General features: G+C 38.0%; 2 protein-coding genes across 2 annotated transcripts; one reads left to right on the top strand and one right to left on the bottom strand.

The window, feature by feature from the left end:
- The first annotated feature begins 1,418 nt into the window (after window positions 1-1,418).
- Window positions 1,419-2,447, top strand: LOC131301589 (abscisic acid receptor PYL4). The gene has a single exon (XM_058327952.1). It carries the CDS (start codon window positions 1,506-1,508, stop codon window positions 2,163-2,165), a length of 660 nt encoding a protein of 219 aa, XP_058183935.1. The 5' UTR covers window positions 1,419-1,505; the 3' UTR covers window positions 2,166-2,447.
- An 11,884-nt stretch (window positions 2,448-14,331) lies between these two features.
- LOC131299863 (LOB domain-containing protein 12-like) lies at window positions 14,332-15,175 on the bottom strand. Its single transcript, XM_058325437.1, has 2 exons — window positions 14,847-15,175; window positions 14,332-14,718 (listed from the first exon to the last, which is right to left on the bottom strand). The coding sequence occupies exons 1-2, from the start codon at window positions 15,006-15,008 to the stop codon at window positions 14,332-14,334; spliced, it is 549 nt and encodes a 182-aa protein (XP_058181420.1). The 5' UTR covers window positions 15,009-15,175.
- Window positions 15,176-19,358: the final 4,183 nt, after the last annotated feature.

Raw genomic sequence — 19,358 nt, 5'->3', positions numbered from 1 at the left:
CAGTATAGTAAAAGTAACATTAGGCCTCCCGAATCAGTTAGTCTATTTGGCCACATATCGACTTTCAATAAGTATATAATCACACACAAATACACAAACACATACACATACACATACACACATTCACAATGGGGATGGGTGTTACACACACTAGATACCTCCAGTGCGTATGAGCCCCCCTCTATTGTGATTGAGTGTGTATGAATGATTGTGTTTTTGTGTGTGGTCGTAACACTGTTGATCGACCTAATGGGAAAAAGAGAAGCAATCAACCAATTTCCTAAAGGGGCATTTGTGTCATTTGAGGAAGGTGGCTAGACTCAAAGATCAAAGTTGACCAGTCACGTAAATACGAGGAGAGAGAGGGGCAATTAATCTAGGACTACGTCCAAAGGGCAGTTGCAACTTGCAAGTTGGGAGAGGATCCACTTGCATGTCTCCGGTGTAAGCTTGTGCGTGATATGATCCAACCAACCCATCTTATTACTCATTTTCCTCCCTCCGACTCTTTCCTCCCATAAAACCCCAAAATTTATACTAACAAGTGGACAAAATATATATATATATATATATATATATATATATCTCTAGAAAAATTATCCAGTGCCCATCATGTCGTGCCCTAGACTTCTCTCTCCCCACCAAACATTTATACAGAGCTCATCCTAATTGTATGGGAATGGAAGGGGCTGTAGTGTATTCGCCGCACTACACCGTTTAGTGCGGCCGATCCGACCGTCCATCTCGGTACAAACAACTTGGATTTAATCTGAACTCTTATAAATCCTAGTCGTCCATTATTCGGATGAAAATTTGAGCCTTCTATTATTGAGATGGACGGCTGAATTGGCCGCACTACACGTGTAGTGCGAGAAGTGCACTACAGCATCCCCTATCCAATTGTATGGGTCGTACATTAATGTGTGATGGGGAAAAGGCTTGGGCATCATGTGGTGATGCGCTGCACAAACTCACTCAATTATCATTAATACTTTGGTGATCATGTAGTATCATAATATCTTGTAATGTGTCATCACTGTATTAGTAGAATCTACCTCATTTATCATGTAGTGGAGCACATTCTACTAATATAATTGTGACACATCACACGCTATCCCAAATGTGATACTCAGACAGAGTTACTTTAGCATTGCTCTGAATAATCTCTTCTCTCTCCTCCCCCCTCTCCCTCTAGAAAAATTATCCGGTCCCTATCACATAGTGCCTCAAACCTCTCTCTCACCACACATTCATGTGGATTTTAAGTCGACTAAGTGTATATCACACATGCATATTTGAGTAGGTGAGAGGCCTCGAACACCACGTGGCGATGCCGTTGGAGTAGTGAATAATCTTTACTCCCTCCCTCCCTCCCTCTCTCCATACATTGATACACACTAGCACATTGGATATATAATCACACGACAAGAGATCTCCTATTGCTATTCCCAGTCATCTCTTCAAACTAGATAGACAAAACCAAAAGACTAAAAGAGAAAGTAGAAATGCCTACGTCTCTTCAGCTCCAAAGAATCAACACCACCGCCGCCGCTGCCACGGCCTCCTCCTCCTCCTCCACAACCCCCTCCGCCACCGCCACCTCCGCAATGACGAATTACCTCCAAATAGTCCACCCTTCGGTCTCCGTCCCGGACGACGCGGTCCACTACCACACCCACGCGGTGGGCCCCGACCAGAGCTGCTCCGCGGTGTCCCAGGCCGTCTCCGCCCCCGTCTCCACCGTGTGGTCCGTCGTCCGTCGCTTCGACAACCCCCAGGTCTACAAGAACTTCGTCAAGAGCTGCCAAGTCATCGTCGGAGACGGCAACGTCGGCACCCTCCGCGAGGTCCACGTGGTCTCCGGGTTGCCCGCGGCCTCGAGCACCGAGCGCCTCGAGATCCTCGACGACGAGCGACACATCATCAGCTTCAGCATCGTCGGCGGGGAGCACCGGCTCAACAACTACCGGTCCGTCACCACCCTCCACCAGTCACCCGCGGGGGCGGGGACCGTCGTCATCGAGTCGTACGTCGTTGACGTGCCGCCCGGTAACACCAAGGAGGAAACGTGCGTGTTCGTCGATACGATCGTCCGTTGTAATTTGCAGTCGCTCGCCCGGATCGCCGAGGATTTGGCCAAGACCAATAACTGTAAATCGTCCTGACTTTTTTACCCTCCTACTTCTTCGTTTAATCAGATCGTCTCACATGATTTATTTACAGTAAACCCTATAGAGACCCAGAATTGAATGTGTAGTGTTACGATGATCGTGTTCGGAATATCATCTGATAGTTTTTACATAGCACATATAATAGGTTACATCCACCGTCAGATGATACTTAAATGTGAATTCCGTCACGAACAATCTGTTGTTCGTTGTGTGGATTGTTCTGTGTATGTGGAACTATTGTTTTATTGGAGGTTTATCGCGTATATCTCATCGAAACCCTGAATCGAAAATCATGGCTAGCTAGTTTGATGATTTAAATGTTCAAGGTGATAAAGTGTGGGACGTTTGTGGTTTATGCTAGTATTTATGTGCAAAATCTTTCAGTTTGACATCAAAGTTACAAGTTGAGACTGACGATAGTTTCATGGTGCATTTTATGTTATGTTTCTTGGGTTTTCAGTTTATTATACTGTACGTAATACGTACATTGCGAACTCGCCCATTTAATGAAATGTGAATGTAAAATGTTTTCGTACATTTATTGATAGGAAAAACGGCGTCTTGATGAAATTAATGACAGTCGAACTCAATGTGTTTTGTCCTTCCGTGGAAAAATGGATTGGAGGACATATGGAAGGTTGTCTATTCCAAAACAACTAATATATATGTGTGGCTATTGATCACAAGCGTTAGATTGTTTTAATCTTATTTAATTTGTAAAATCAGGATTGAGAAGTATTAAAATCAATGTTACTTAGAGTGAACTTTTAAGAAGTTCTATTTTAAAAATAATGTGCCTTAAAATCGAGATTTATTCGCAAGACTTAGATTGTTTTACTGTTATTTGTAAAATCAGGATTGAGAACAATGAGAAAGTCTTAATTAAAATAGCTGTTTTGCTATTGTTATTGTCAGCTCACTGGACTCACTGGACTGACGATAAGCATACTAAAAAATAAGGAAAACACATATTTTTGTGTATCTTTTACACTCTTTAATACACATTCACACACTTAGTATTGTCAGCCCATTGGGCTGATTTTAAAATTTTTCTTAAAAATAATATTACTTAGAAGTTCCATTTTAAAAATAATGTGTCTTAGAATCGAAATTTATAATTACCAAAAAAAAAAAACAAGATTTATGGTTTTTTCCTTAAATCCAGGAAAATAAACCGTTTGTAAGAAAAATCACACCGCATGCCAAAAATGATAGAATTTCGTTCCGTTTGTATCGAAAAAATCGGTCCACTGCTTCGTTTTGTTTTGTTTTCCCAGATAAATACTAGGGGTGGCAAATTGAACCCAGACCCATTAACAAATTCAGACCCATCAACTAGAAAATAGACCCAACCCAACCCATTTATTAGTTGGGTAAGAATGGGTTCAAACCCAGCAAACCCATTATTAGTTGGGTCATAATTGGGCATCAATTGGGTCAACTTAAATGACCCAATGGGCAATGAAAGTAACCCATCAAATTTCATCTCTTAATTGGTCTCTTTTCCAAACCCAGACCCATCAATTGGTCTCTTTTTCCTCTCTCTCTCCCCCTGCCCCTCTCTCTCTCTCTCTCTCCCCCCCCCCCCCAAACCCCCAGGCTCTTTCCCCCCCCCCCCCCCCCCCCCCGCTCTCTCTCTCTCTCTCTCCCTCCGCCCCCCGCTCTCTCTCTCTCTCCCCCAACCCCCAGGAGCATGGCCTTCTCTATCTTTTATTCAATTATTTTGTCCTAAATCACACGCGTCCAAAAATATTTTGAATGGTCCGAATTAAAAATCAATTGTAACCAGTAACAATTATTTTGACCAGTCAAAATTGAAAACACATCTCATCCATTAATTGTGCGAATGGACCCGTGAAATTGTGCTCCGCCGTGAATAAATTTCTCTCATTGTAGTCCCGCAAAGAGTTTGGATTAAAAAATTGACTTATTTTTTTGTCCTTATTCAAATTTTTTTTGCATTTTTTTTGTTTTGTGTCATATTTTTGTGACTTATTAATTTGTTTTGATGAGAGGAATCGGAAAAGTAAAAAAATTTGATCGAAACTTATAATTTTTTGAATAAAGACAAAAAAAAATCAATAAGACAAAAAAAATTACTTATTCTCGTCTTTTTGAAAAAAATTTTGAGTTTCGATCATAAATTTTTTTTACTTTTCTAATTTTTCGATCATAATTTTTAGTATATATGTAATTGGGTTAATGGGCGGGTCGGGTTTGCTTTAAAATAAATGGGTCGGGTTGGGTATAGGTAATTAGACTCATAGTTAATGGGTCTAAATGGGTCAATGACCCATTAAAGACCCAACCCACTAACAACTTACCCAATTTGACCCAAACCCGCCCGTTTGCCACCCCTAATAAATACTTATACAAGTACCAATCGATCCTATCCCCCTGCTAATATATATTTTTCCCAACAAATCCAAGTAGTTTCTAATCAATAATATTGGTACATCATTGACATTTTGGAGAGTCTAACAAATAGTAGTAAATATTTCAGCCATGTTAATAATAGAAAACTTAAAAGCCTGCAAAATTGTCCTTTGCCCAAATGGTAACACTAAAAAGTGCTAGTTGGGTCGGGTTTGCTTTAAAATAAATGGGTCGGGTTGGGTATAGGTAATTAGACTCATAGTTAATGGGTCTAAATGGGTCAATGACCCATTAAAGACCCAACCCACTAACAACTTACCCAATTTGACCCAAACCCGCCCGTTTGCCACCCCTAATAAATACTTATACAAGTACCAATCGATCCTATCCCCCTGCTAATATATATTTTTCCCAACAAATCCAAGTAGTTTCTAATCAATAATATTGGTACATCATTGACATTTTGGAGAGTCTAACAAATAGTAGTAAATATTTCAGCCATGTTAATAATAGAAAACTTAAAAGCCTGCAAAATTGTCCTTTGCCCAAATGGTAACACTAAAAAGTGCTAGTTGTTGAGATGGAGGAATCAACAACAGCTGCTTCCAACTTGACTTCTCAATTAATACTAGTAATAATAATAAACACCCAACTTGTTATGGTAACAATAACTATGCAAGTTGCACCCTAAAAGAAGAAAAATAACTATGCAAGTTGAACTTTGGTCATTAATTATAATTATTTTTTTGTCCCCTCTCTCTCTCTCTCTCTCTCTCTCTCTCTCTCTCCCTCTTCCTAATCTTCTCTCTCTATTATTTTATGATGTGTTCTGGAAGGACGTGACAAGAATTTGCAAGTTGGTTTGCAAGTGGGCAAGGGGGGGCCTTTTAATTATAGTAAAGTAATTGTTTTTAATTTCTTTGCTTAATTCCCATGACTAATCATCAATCAAGTCATACGTCATACCATGAAAATCTCCGAAAACCACCATCCAATCAGAAGTCGTACATCTCATCAGCTTATTTTAAATTTGTTGGGCTTTTCATCTCTCTTTCTCATTCTTTTTCAATTTCCTCCAATAAATAGACATGTATATATCCGTAGTTACTACTCTATCCGTCTCTAAATAACTGTCCGGCGCGCAAAATTAGGCTTTACAAAATATGCATATTTTTTATTAAAAAATTTAATTTTTTTTCATAATTTAATAGAACTCATTGCTATTTATTGATTTGTAAAAAAAAATTAATTTTTTTAACGAAACAAATGCATCTTTTTGAAGACCTAGTTTTGCGCGCCGAACACTTATTTAGGGACGGAGGGAGTAGTATAAGCTGTATATAGGTGGAAAGGCAATTTTTAGTGGCCGAAAAGGCTTTAAACACTGGAGTAAGATATGCCCTCCGTTTCAAAAAGGACGACAAATTTTAAAATTTGTGTAATTTTTCATTACTTATATCTTTTAATAGAAAACTTTGTATAATAGAACTAATTGAAAACTATCAAACAAGATCAATATTGCATATTTTTTGAGATTCATATTGAAATATATGAGGAATTGAAATTGGCACAAATATCAAAAGTTGTCATCCAATTTGGGACGGAAGTAGTACATTTTACGATCAAGCATAAACTCAGGGACGTTTTCACTAATCGATAAGTTATGAACCTCAACTTTTCGAATTTACAAAAGGATTTGCATAGAGAAATGAAAAGATGGATTTATTTTATTTTTTTGGGTAAACCAGGAACGTAAAAAAAAAAAAAAAAACTAAAAAAAAGATAGATTTAGCTAGTTCATTTTCCTCTCTTTTGCAATTGTTTCTCTTGGGATTTGGGAAGTGCTAATGGTGTGTGCGGTATACACCTTAAATCGCATTAAACTCAATAACATTTGAATCAAAATTTGCCAACATACGCAAAAAGTTTACAACATTTGCACGGAAACGCATGACTTTACAAAATACAAAAGTTTCATGACATCAAGACAAAAACTACTCATGTTAATCTCATGAATTTAAGGTTGATGTTATGGAGTTATCTCCAAATGTTAAAAACTATTATATAATGGTAATGAATTCAATATATTGGTGTTATAAATTAATTGTAGTCGAGAAATTACAAAATTTCATACCGTACATACCTAAATATGGAGTGTGTATTTGTCGCATTTTTGTCTTTCTTTTATCCAGTACAAATTAAATTTTGAGCCTCATTAAAGAACATACCCAAGAGTTCAGATCATTTTCTTGTCCATTTGTTCAGACCACGCTTTGAGTATGCATAGTTTGTTGTTTGAGTACGTGCTCTCTAAATATCTGTAGTCCCTTCTTTAATTAGACTATAATAGATTTTCGCAGATATACACGATCTTGATCGCAGCAGAAGGTTCGTCCCAAGTACTTGCCTTACTCTCTAAATCTATTGTCCATTCTTTAACTAGGCTATAATGAATTTTCGCAGATATAATTAGGATACGCGATCTTGATCGCAGCAGAAGGTTTGTCCTAAGTACTACTTGCTTTATCATTTTTATTTGTTCTTTCAGACGATAGGATGTTAGTAGAGTTAAATTACTACGGTAGACCAATGTCGTTCCGTCCGCATACTAGCACATGAATGCCCACTCCTGACCGGTTCAAACCTCATATCGTGTTGGATAGGCTTCTGTTTGGTTTTACACCGCAGGTATGTTTATCGCGTGTATTATATGAAAATTTCTCGGCGGTTAAGGATAAATTAAAAATAAAGTTTCCAATATTCTTCTTGGGCGCAAAAGTCTTATATTTGACGCAGATGATGCATACGTAATAAGTTGGATTTTCTGAACCAGCTCATAAGTTCTTGAATTTTTAAGCCCCTTTCCAGCCGAACATATTACAAGTTAGTACTAGTATTTACTAAAGGAAACATATTACATGTTGGAAAAACGTTGTGTGTTTTTTTCCTCCTCTTTTTGACTGAAAGAGCCTCATTTCACTAATTTGGAGAATAATACATTAGCTAACTAGTTGACTGGAACAACAAACAGGGAGCGCTTTAGGGTTTCTTTTAGGTTCTGAGCTTGGTCCAATGAGTGTTTTTTGGTTGGCTTCTTTCCAATCTCGGATTTGAGTATTGGATTCTCGGATTCTTGCTCAAAGATTATAAAAGAAACAAAATCGCCGATAAAAAAAACAACAAAAAGTGAAAAGAATAGAGATAAAAGAAACGCAACTTTTTTACTAGATTTTAAAGGTTTCATAATCGATCCAATTGCTTTCCAGGGGCTCTTTCCGTCATCGGGCAAGAAATGTACCTCTGCATGGCATGGCAGGATAGGAATGCACCAAAAGGGGTTAAGAGCCCAACCCAATTTGGGCCCGTTTTCCGATTGATGGGCATTGTTTGCTCTGCCGGTTTGCCCTGAGTTGAGTGTTAGAAGAAGCAAAGAGATTGTGAAAACGGAGAAGTTTTTGGGTGTCGAGCGGGCACCACACACGTGGTACCCCGTTGGCAATTCTAGCCGTCCAAACGTGTTTTGAACGGTCCGGATTTTAAAGAGAAAAAAAAGAGAAGAGAGAGAGAGTGGTCGGGTGAGGAGAGAGAGAAGAAATGTCTAAAATACGTTTGGACAGTTGAAATCGCCGACGGGTACCACCGCGTGCTACCAGCTTGGCATCCAAAAATTTCTCCTGAGAACGACCCACTTATTTAGGAATAACTTGAGCGGTGTTATTGGGCTTATATGTTTTCGAATTATGGTCCCTAATATTGAGCCCAAACTTTTAGACCTTCAGAAAATTTGCATGCTGTCGCCAAAAAAAAAAAAATTACTATGAGCACCACCTTCTTCTTTTTTCTCGAAATCCTACTATATATGTGCACCACGAATGTACACGGACCTATGGTAGCCATATTACATGATCTACCATTGGACTTGCTCTTACGTAGGTACGTAATATCGTAGTATGCGAAACGTAGACATCTAACCTCGTAAGAGAGCCTTTCAGCTATTGGGAACTTCAATAGGGTGATTGGAGTCTCTTTGTATTTTTTGAGAAAAAGAAAGATTCACAATGGTACCTAAAATTGACTATCTCTTTTCTTTTCTTTTCTTTTCATTTTTTCTTTGTTTTGACCTTAATAAGGTCATTTCATCTACACAAGGGCAATCATTTTGACTTTTGGTTTCCAAAACTTTCTATCTCGATTTCGATTATTTCAAAAAGATAGTTAAAGCAAAAGGAGCCGATCAACGTGCAACAATTGTACTCTTGGCAAGAAGTACCAAAGTAGGCCGGACAACCTAACCAGATACCTTTTTAATCGGTGGTTAAGATTAATAGGTCCAAACAGGAGATTAATTCACATCAGAATACATGACAGGTGAATATTTAAATCAACTGTTAATTTGTAGTATATATATTGTAAATGCATTATGCATGTCGATCACTTTCACCACTTTTTTAATATATATATATATATATATATATATATATATATATATATTGATGAAACAATTAACAATTAATAACGTGTCCAAATTAAGAAAGGGAAAAGAGAGCTAAAAGAGGGGATGCCATGTGAAACCAATTAAACATCCCTATTTTGGAAGCATTGGCCGGCCTCGAGCCCTCAAAGGAGAGAAATATTGGGTTAAATTTTCCGCCCTTCTCTTTCCCCTAGTCCACAAAAAGAAATCAAAATTCGAGGCTGGTAGATGAAAAATGGCCATGTCTCCTTTGTCTTGTTATGTAGTTTTCCTTTGCTTTTTATTAACATTTTCAACTGATCCGGCTATTAATTTGACTCATCTCTTCTCTACCTTCTCCCACTAAATTAATTAATTAATCATCCATTGTAGCTTCATGCACTAACCCCGAGTTTAGTCACCTTTCTAGCTAAAAACTCACTTTATGGACATAATTATATATAGGATTAACATATTGGCCAAAATATTGGTGCACTAGCATGGGGGATTAACCAATGGCATGCAGTTCTCGATCATGAATAAACAACAAGATCTTGATGGAAGATTGAAGGCGGCTAATTTCTGTCAAATAATATTAACAAAATGACAAAAGCGAAATAACTTTTGAGGATTTGTATGGGTTAAAAAAAAGGAAAAAACTAACAAGATTTTTGAAGACATTTTAACCAGGGAGTGGTTTTTTTTTTTTCTGGCACATCCTAGTGTTCCAATTCTTAGCTTAAAAATAAATAGAACACTATACGAACACATTGTATCATGTGGAGGAGAAAATAAAATGTGTCTGTCTGTCTGTCTGTCTGTTGGTTGGCTAGAGAGAGAGAAATTTATATTTTTTTTCAGAGTCTGAATGTAAAAGAATAATGCGGTATTTCAATACTGGCCGGAAACAACATATATTAATGAGTTTTCTGTCTCTCAAAAGTTTACAGATAGTAGCATCACTCCACAGGTAAAACATAGGAGTATGAATAATTCCTAATGTAGTACTGTACATCATTAAGCTACCAAAGAAATTTTTAGGAGTTGGAGTACTGGGCTTGTGATAGGAGTCCGCGCAGTGATACGTAGTTATCCAATAATTAATCACAGGCCTCAGCAAGTCTTTGGTCGGGGGGTTTCTACTTCCATCGATCAGCTAAAAAGTCTCGTATTGCAGGCTAGTGCGTTGGCTTTGTCCCGACTTTAACTAAGTCACGTGTTTGCGGGCGGAAAAATTACTCCGTATTACTCCAGTAAAAAGTAAAAAGAGCCGCAACTCATGAATCGGACCTGTTGACTAGCTTGGCCGGAAAAGCTTTGACACTAGCTAGAAAGAAAGTGGATGCGGAATCTTTTCTAAAGTCGTATTCTGCTTTTTTTTTTCTTTCATGTGAAAACGTTACTGTAATATTGATTAGACATTTAATTGCACAGGGAGATGGTTTTAGAAAAAACATTAACGTGCTAAGTACTATACTAGCTACTTTTTAATTATACAGCAGTTAGAATTTGTCGTCGTATTAGCTTCCATGATCCTTCCCAGAGCTTTCTTAATCCCACGTGAACCAAGTAGAAAGAATTGGAAATGCTCATTGGATTAGATTAGATTGCATGTCCTGATCATAATCTTGAAGATTTGGGAGTCTGTTAATCACCACTTAATTATTGCACTAGCCTAGTAGCTTCATAATGCACGGACCAAACAGGAGAATGTTGGGATCGAAAAGCAGGGGGCGGAGGGACAGACATTGAGATGAGCGTGGGTAGCCGACCACACTGGCTGCTAAGTTTTCGTAGAGATAGGTATGATTTTTACCTCATTTTTACTGATTTGACCCCACTTTAAATTTATTTTTGCCCTAGCTCATATAAGGGTTTTGTACTTGGGGAAAAAAACGAGTCAAAATAGAATCTCCACCCACAAAATTCCCAGACATAGCGTTAGTTTTGTTCATTCCTCAAAACAAATCAAGGGTTTCGTTTGGAGGTGGAGCATTTTCTGCTGTAAAGATTGTAAAGAGTAGACTTCGAAATTGTAGGTGTGACTAATGGCCGGATATATGATAGTTTGGTTGTGTATATAGAGAAAGATGTTTTTGAAACCATTACAAATGAGGCTATCGTCCATTGTTTTCAAAGTATGAAAAGTCGTAGAGATCAATTGTAAATTGAAGCTGCATTTTGTTATTAATATATATCTACTTTTCGATTAACTTGTTAATTAATTCTAATTGTTTCTTTCAATTAGCAACTAGAAAAGGGGAAAATGACGGCTCATGACGTGTTTTGATAATTAATACCCACCAAAGACATGCTGAGAATATTTGTTAATGCTAAAAATGTCATTGGCGGGTATTAATCATCAAAACACGCCATTGGCCGTCATTTCCCTCTAGAAAAGTGAATTGGTTCAAATTTTTGACACCACTTATCGAAAATCCTGATTTTGCCGAAAAGGATCCAATGACTGTTTGCCACGAGGTGGCCGTCGGTTGGCGGAGAATGAACAAAATTAATGGAAAAAAAAATCATCTGGAGCAAGAAAAGTTGTGCTGTATATACAATGTTTGCAGAAATTAGTGCATGTTTGATACGAGGATGGATCAGCAGCCACAAGATTGGACTAGTTCAAGCTAATTATTCTCCGCTTGATGTGCAATTGTTCGGATGCATGGGATTGTATATATCTTATTGCTCTAACTTTGTAGTCCGTCTAGATGTGTAATACCGGACTACCGATCGTAGCCCCGATATGGAGCTTGTTAATCCTAAAACTATTGATCGATCTCACCTCAATGTTGATCACGCACACTCCTTATCTCATGCCCAACCAAATATTGGAGGAAGAGATTAATCCGGTTTTGCTTAAGAACGTCTCTGGTCAATTATGTAGAAGTCGTAATCCCTCCTTATCGTAAAAAGCGATAACGACTATGTCACTATGCTTTTCAATCCTCACACGTGACTCTTCTCAAGCCGTCACATAGCGTAGTCCGGCCAGCAATCAAACACAGCCATGCATGTAGTGACATAGTAAATCTTAGTTGATGTTATTATATAATGCTTACTAGCCGCTCAATCTACGTACGCATTATGTCATGATGAGGAGTGCAAAATTTACCACAAACGTGTAGAGAGCTTGTAATTCTTGAACTGGGATAGGAGATACTTAAAAAGAGCTCTTCAATCCAGTTGCTAGCTAGTGTCAAATGGACAAATGGTGGTTGGCTAAAAATTTTACTTGTTTTTTCTTGCTCTCTCACACATGGCCAAATGGTTGGCAAAAATTTGATCATGTTTGATAAACACCCAATAATGCATATTCTTAGTGCTTAAGTCCTTAGTTTTATCGCTTTATGTTTAGTTAAATTAGTACTTTATTTGATATTGCGCGTATGGTAGTTTATTTCATTTTGTAGGAAAATCGCGTAACAAGAGGGTTTTAAAGCTTAAATCCAAGCCGGAGGCATCCAAGACACAAAATGATCAAGAATGGAGCCACCGGGGCCCAAGAACGAAGAGTCGAAGACCCGTCAGGTAGCCAAGATCATTGGAAGCCAAGCCGGAAGTTGAAAATTCAAGAATTTCGAAGCCGGTATCGATACAAAGAGTGTTGTATCGATACCCGTGTGCAAGCAGATCCCAGTCAGTTCGTAGACTTTGGGTATCGATACAACATTACTTGTATCGATACCGAGTGGCTACGACGGCCCAGTCAAAGCTGCCCGGTATCGATACACCCAATGGTGTATTATTGGGTGTATCGATACCGAAGGTCTACGTGGCAAGTTTTTAGGTCGTTTCTGAGATATTTTGTGAGAGAAAGTGGAGTTGTATAAATACCTCTTTATGTCACAAATATCCAAAAAACACACTCATTTCCAGATCTAGGATAGATTTTACTTACTTGTTGCTTACTCTTACTCTTGCTATTGTTATTGCTTAAATCCTGCATTTTCTACCTTAGATAATTGTAATTAGTTGTTTTACTCTTCATTAAAATTGTAGCTACACTCTTGATCTATCTTAATCTCTAGTTTAATTTGAATTTCATTATGCTTTTAATAATTAGCTTTATTGATTCAATTCCTAGCATGAATGAGTAGTTAATTAGGCTTGGCCATGGATTGATTAGCACTCCATGACTTAGGTTGATCATGTTTTTCTCAATAAATCTTCAAGTTAGTTGGAAATCAATGTAGTTCGTATTTGTCTATTAAATCTTGGCGGTGTTAATCTCTTTGATCATGCACTCGCAAGAGTAAGTCTACTTGCCACGCATTGATGCTTGGAGCTATGTCATCCTTTGCGTTTGCTAAATGACTACTAGAACTCTCTTGGTGTTTCGACTCCTTTTCTAGTAAATGGGCTTAAGGATAAATTTTTCGGATTGGGAGATCATTGACGCATATCTCAACCCGAGTAATTCGAGAGAAAAAGTTATTGACTCAAGTTATGAGTGTTAAAATCTCCTAGACCTAGCCGCTTTGTTAAATTATTTTCAAAGCTGTAATGATATTCCCTTGTGTACGATACTCGGACTTCCAGACTATTATGCTTCAAATAACGTATTAGCCCTACACTTAAAGTGATCATATATTTTAATATATCAACGGACAAAGCAATGTCCTAAATTTCACGTAGGCCATCTTCTGCGGATTCAGAATTTATTTATGATATATGGGGTCAAAAGTTTAAACAACAGCAATTTATAGCATATTAAGAGCCTATTGTTGGGAATATCAGATATCGGATGCAAAATATAATTTTTCTTATTGAGAAATCAAGTGAAGTGGGGTCAAGTGACCCCCACTGGCCACTTGTCTCGCTCAGCTATTGAGACCGTGCAGGGCTGTAGTTTGACCTATTAATTAGAGCTAGAAATCTAGAGGGATATAATAGTCAACAAAATAAGTCTAGCAATTTAACAATTTAGTATTTTGAGATGACCACACTAGTCTTTTTTCATGGGAGATAATGCTGTAAGAGAAGCTTCATTTGTTTATTAATTTGGAACAGAAAAAGAAAAAGCTATTTAACTCCATGAGCCGAGCCACATGCTAATGTTGACTTCGCGTACGTATTACACCCTTGTTTTCTCACTCATCCTTCGCTTTATTGCGATTAACGTTTGTCAATGCTTATTGGCTCGTGAAAAAAAAATGGCCTAGGATCGAATTTTTTTAAATCTGAGTAATTGATTTCCGAAACAGACGATAAGATATTGAGCGGTGAAACAGAGCGGTAGACATAAAACCATTATTTTAGAAAACATTAATTGACGTGCTACTTTTTATATATGTATATATATTGCAGTTAGAAGTTACAGTACTAAGAAGAAACCATGTCGTGTCCAAATGGAGACTCTCTCCCAGGAGAGTAGTCCTGAATTGTTACATTGCTACTAGGAGAGGCAAAACCGAGGTACTGATGGAGGAGATTGTTATGACAGAGAAAGTACGAGCCGTCGTCATCTGGGTCGTCCATCAGGCGCTGATCATGATGATCGCTGATCATCGGGACAGCCGGTTCTTGTGATTGCATCTGGAAGCAGAGGATCTCTGCTTGAGCCACTGCCAACTGCATTTGAAGCTGGGACACCTGCTTTTGCAAGTAGGAAATCGCCCCTACGCAGCCATAGACAGGGTCTCTCATCCTTGCGTTCGCTTCGTATACTAAACTGCTCACTGCATCTGCTCTCTGATTAGCCGGAAGCTCCTTCAATCACAAAGCACATAAACTTGACTTTATTTTTGTGTACACTTTCTTTGGTTATATAAAACATTGGTCTGGACACGAGAGAGAGAGAGAGAGAGAGAGAGAGAGAGAGAGAGAGAGAGAGAGACCTGCAGCATTTTGGCAACGTTGCTAGCACCAAAGACCTTGTGGACAATGGCAAACTTGTAGGGGTCATCGGGAGGGAAGTAAGGAGCAAAGATGCAGCAGTCCTTGGCGCAGCGACGTCGCAGCAACTTGCAAGAAGCACAAGGGGAAATGTTTCCACCCATTTCCTCGTCAGAAGAATTAGTCCCCGAGAAATTAAAAGTGGGGGTAGCTAAGAAAAAGGATGAGAGAGAGGGGAGGAGAGAGAAGATGATTAAGAAAACACAACTATGGAGTTGTGGAGAATGGACTCCAGTGTGGATATTTATAGTACGAAAGTAGGCATAAGGTATGTGGGAACTAACCCTAGGGGTTCGTCAAGTTATGTTGGACTGCGACTTGAGGGTTTGCTATTTTTTAAGGTCTCAAGTTTGATTCTGATTTTCTGATTAGCAATATTCTTAGGGTTAACTTGCCTGTAAAAGTGTGAAAGGACTATGAAACAGACGATGGAAATTCTTCCGAGGTGGTCCGGGATGTACAGTCTGAATTTCAAAGAAAGAAGAAAAGGTTATGGGGGAACTTGAAGTGGACATTAGTTCAACAACTTGTTACACATTTAGGAAACTGCCAAAATAAAAAAATATTTTGGTTTGACTAATCATAATAGAATCTAACATGAGAAACATCTTTAGTTATAAACTAAAGTACCATTGAGTTTTGAAAAACATTTGGAATCATTTGGGCAGAGTGTTGTGCAATGGACCCAAGGGCAAGCTACGTACAGTTGTAGGGGGGGCTCAAGTCTTCAATAGACTGATCAAAATAAAAACTTGTTCATTTTGAAAGAATTACCACTGGTCTTCTGTAGGATTAGGGTAACATCCCAACTTAATTAGTTTAAAGTTTTTTTTTTTTGCAGAATGTGTGAAACTAAATGTTGGTGCAACGATGATAGCACGAGACAATATTGTCAATCAATGAAACATTTTCCACTACAACGAAAGACACGAGATGTCCACTACTGAAGCACTTCCCAGCATGTCCCGTGCTGTTGGTCTTGTGATTTGGCTTACAATTCGAATTCGAACGTAAATGCAGTTTCGGTTTAAGTACTTCTTATACTAGTGAAAAATGAAAGATGGTATTATTTTGCTTTTTATTTTCCAGCCGGTGACATCACAGAAGATGGTGGTACCCAACATTGGTATCTGATCGGCCCCCAAGGCAAGCTACAAAGGATGGGGATATCTTAATCAACAATGCTACTCACACAACAATCCAAACACAATAATTTATACAACCTCTCACATACATGTGGGACTCACGCATAGTAATGTGTGTGGAGCCCACATGTATATGAGAGGTTGTGTAAGTTGTTGTGTTTGGATCGTTGTGTGAATATCATTTTTGTATCCCAATAGAGGTGTGCACCGTGTCGTATTCGTGTCATGCGTTTAGGATTTTGTGTCGTGTTAGCGGCTCGTGTCTAAGATTCTCACCCTACGATATCTAGCACTTAATTAGGAAGGTGATTATGATTACCGGATTCTTTGAGAAGTTTGAGGATACATATAGTAGTGACCAAGGGAACAAAAAACAGACATCTTTCAAAACCTTAGAAGAAATCAAAAAAGAGACCGCGCGAGGTCCAATGCAATCATTAAATGAGCAGCGTCGTGGTCACATGAAAGTAGACTCATTATCGAGATGTTTAATCGGTCCTTAATTATGTGCTGTTTAATTTGTGACTAAAATTAAATGGTTAGGACATTACCTTGGTAATCTCGCTGGATTCGCTTTGGTAAAATAATAATTACCACTCCATAGTTGAAAAATGTAACACCTCTCTTTTCCAACTTTATCTTCTATTCTCTCCGTCCTTGTTTGTTGGTTCATTTTTCGACATGCGTATCGTTTTTAAATTGTTCGTACCTTTTAATTTATAATGGGTTTCAAGATTTTCAACATCTTCCAAATAAGATTCATATTGCATATTTTTAGAGATTCGTATTGAAACATATATACAATTTTTTAAGGTGTACATAATAAAGTGGACAAACAAACACGGACGGAGGTAGCATTTTTTTTTTTTTTCCTTTACTTGGTTAAAGGAATACAAGGATGACGAATTATAGTTAATGTGCCATAAAATTGGATCAAAGTTGGTGTTTTTCTTTTGCCACCTTTAGTTTTTTCTGAAGGGAAGGACTCTCCAACTATAGGTTCTGCTAGGTTAACTTTGTCATCAGATAAGTCATTGAACTGGTCAATCAAACAATCATCATCGGATTGAGAGACGAGGTATCTTTCTTCTCGTACGAATTGATTTCGTATTGAAAATGACATAACAAATCCTCATATCTTGAAGATATGTAAGTATATTCTGAATCTGTTTTAGAATACGGTTCTTTCTTCAACACCTAATTGGAGACCTTCGTATAAGTGTCTCCAATAATCAAAAGCCGAGAAGCCATTGGTTTCGAGTTTAACCAAGTCAATTGGCAATTCAATTTTGTTTCAATTGAGGAATATTGTAGAAGTTATTTTAACTTTTTAAGTACTCTGCCATTTTCCTCTGTGTTTGGTGACAAGTTGGGCCGGAAATTGATGGGCCAAGCAAGTTAAATTTACGAATACTTGAGCTATTTTAGCTTTGGACTTTTCGTTAGACATTCTCAAGCATAAACGTGGGCTTGGACAGCGTGATCCAAGTTTAAATTTATTCCATCCACGCTATAAACTGAATTATTTGTAATCCCTCTCCACCAAAAAAAGAAAAAAGAGGGTTTCTATGGAACCAACTCTATGCTGCAATCATATATTTGGACACGAGAAACAGAAAGTCTACGCCCTACCGTTTTCTCCATCGCTCTCAATTTCACCATCCGAAAGTGTTTTGAATTCTAAAATGATTTTTTTTTTTAAATTCAGACCATTGATTACCGAGACGGATGGTGAGAAGTTGAGCGGTGAATTTCAAGCAGTGAAACAGAGCAGTCGGCGTAGCACCGGCACCGCTGCACGAGATAAAAGGAGGGTACGATCCACACTTGAGACAGATAAGCATTGCTCGTGAAATCCCGAATAATTTTCATTTTGGGGGAAGGGAATTACGCTCCGGTCAATTAGAATTACATTTGGCGTGATTTTCGTTACAACCGTCTATCTATAATAAAATACAAGGGTGTGAGCCTCCACACAAACACAAGGTTGATTCAATAGATGAAATTCATTTGATACAAGGGTTGAGGTGCTACTTCTCATATCCAAGACAAGTGCCCATGCACTTTCGGGTAATTACCCAGTTGCCACCGTTCTAAAACCAGATGATGCAAAATCAAATCCTCCCCCTTCGTCTTCTTCTTCAGTTGCGCCCCAATATATGTTGTACGTAGTAATTAGATTTGCATCGAACTGATTACGTACCAGCGCTTCTAGGAAAAAATCGGCCTTGAGTTCGTTTGAACCTTATCCGGAGAAATTCCACTTTTTTTCGCCACTCCGTTTCTTCTGATATAGATTTAGGGGCTCTTTGATAGAATCCGTTCGAACCACGTTCGGAGAAATTTCTCTTTATGATTTAATCTCCCTCATCTTTTCCACCGTCGCCGCTGAGTTTCCAGTCGTCTTAGTTGCGGTTGACGCACCTTCCATCAAAGAGCCCGTTGAACCACATTCAGAGAAATTCCACTTTATGATTTAATCTTACTCATCTTTTCCACCGCCGCTGCCAAATTTCCAGTCTTCTTATTTGCAGTCGACGCATCTTCCATCGAAGACACCTTTGTAATTTGTAATTTGTCTTTTTCAGAAGCATCTTTGATTTTTTTCATCTTCTATTTTTTGAACAGTTTGTTACTCAGATCTCTACATGAGACAAAAACCAAAGAAGTTGTTAGCCCAAAGGTTTCTATGGAATACCTTATTGATTTTGATGATAACAAAATATATTTTTATTGAAAAGAAATATAATTAATATTGTGATATTTGGTACTCAACTGAATTCATGTTTATTTTGTAGAATTTGGTTGAAGTAAACATGGGAAAATTCTTCACCAATATTCCTATCTTCAATGGTCAAGTTTTGAATTAAAAGGAAAAAGATTAAGGACAAGTCTTCTCCTAATTTTTAATTGGCTACAAGAGATTTTGTAGAAAGCAAATGCTAATCAAGGAGGAAGATTGAAGATTATTTGGGAGCTTCATTATCTCTAACGGCTAGTTGATGGGCTAAGTAAGTGGAAGATTGATTTCTAGATTGAAGAAGCAAACAAGTCAAGTGGAAGAAATCATTGTCTGCCTAAAAGGTATGATGACTACCTAAATTGTTCCTAACGGCTAGTTGGAATTTGGATGGAAGAATTAATGGTGGAGATAAATTAGGAGGAAAGAAATCAAGTTTTTCCATCGGCTATTTTGGTTCTTGAAAGATAAATACAAGAAAAGAAGGAAGACACGAGAGGGAGAGAACTCTTGAAGAAAAACTGTCGTGAGCTATCACTTGCAAATCAGTCAATCAACTCAACTTTTCA

The sequence above is a fragment of the Rhododendron vialii genome, chromosome 9a, assembly GCF_030253575.1.
Source record: "Rhododendron vialii isolate Sample 1 chromosome 9a, ASM3025357v1".
In the NCBI taxonomy this organism is placed as follows: domain Eukaryota; kingdom Viridiplantae; phylum Streptophyta; class Magnoliopsida; order Ericales; family Ericaceae; genus Rhododendron; species Rhododendron vialii.
The sequence above is the reverse complement of the archived record's forward strand: the minus strand, read 5'-3'. Positions and strand labels throughout refer to the sequence as shown.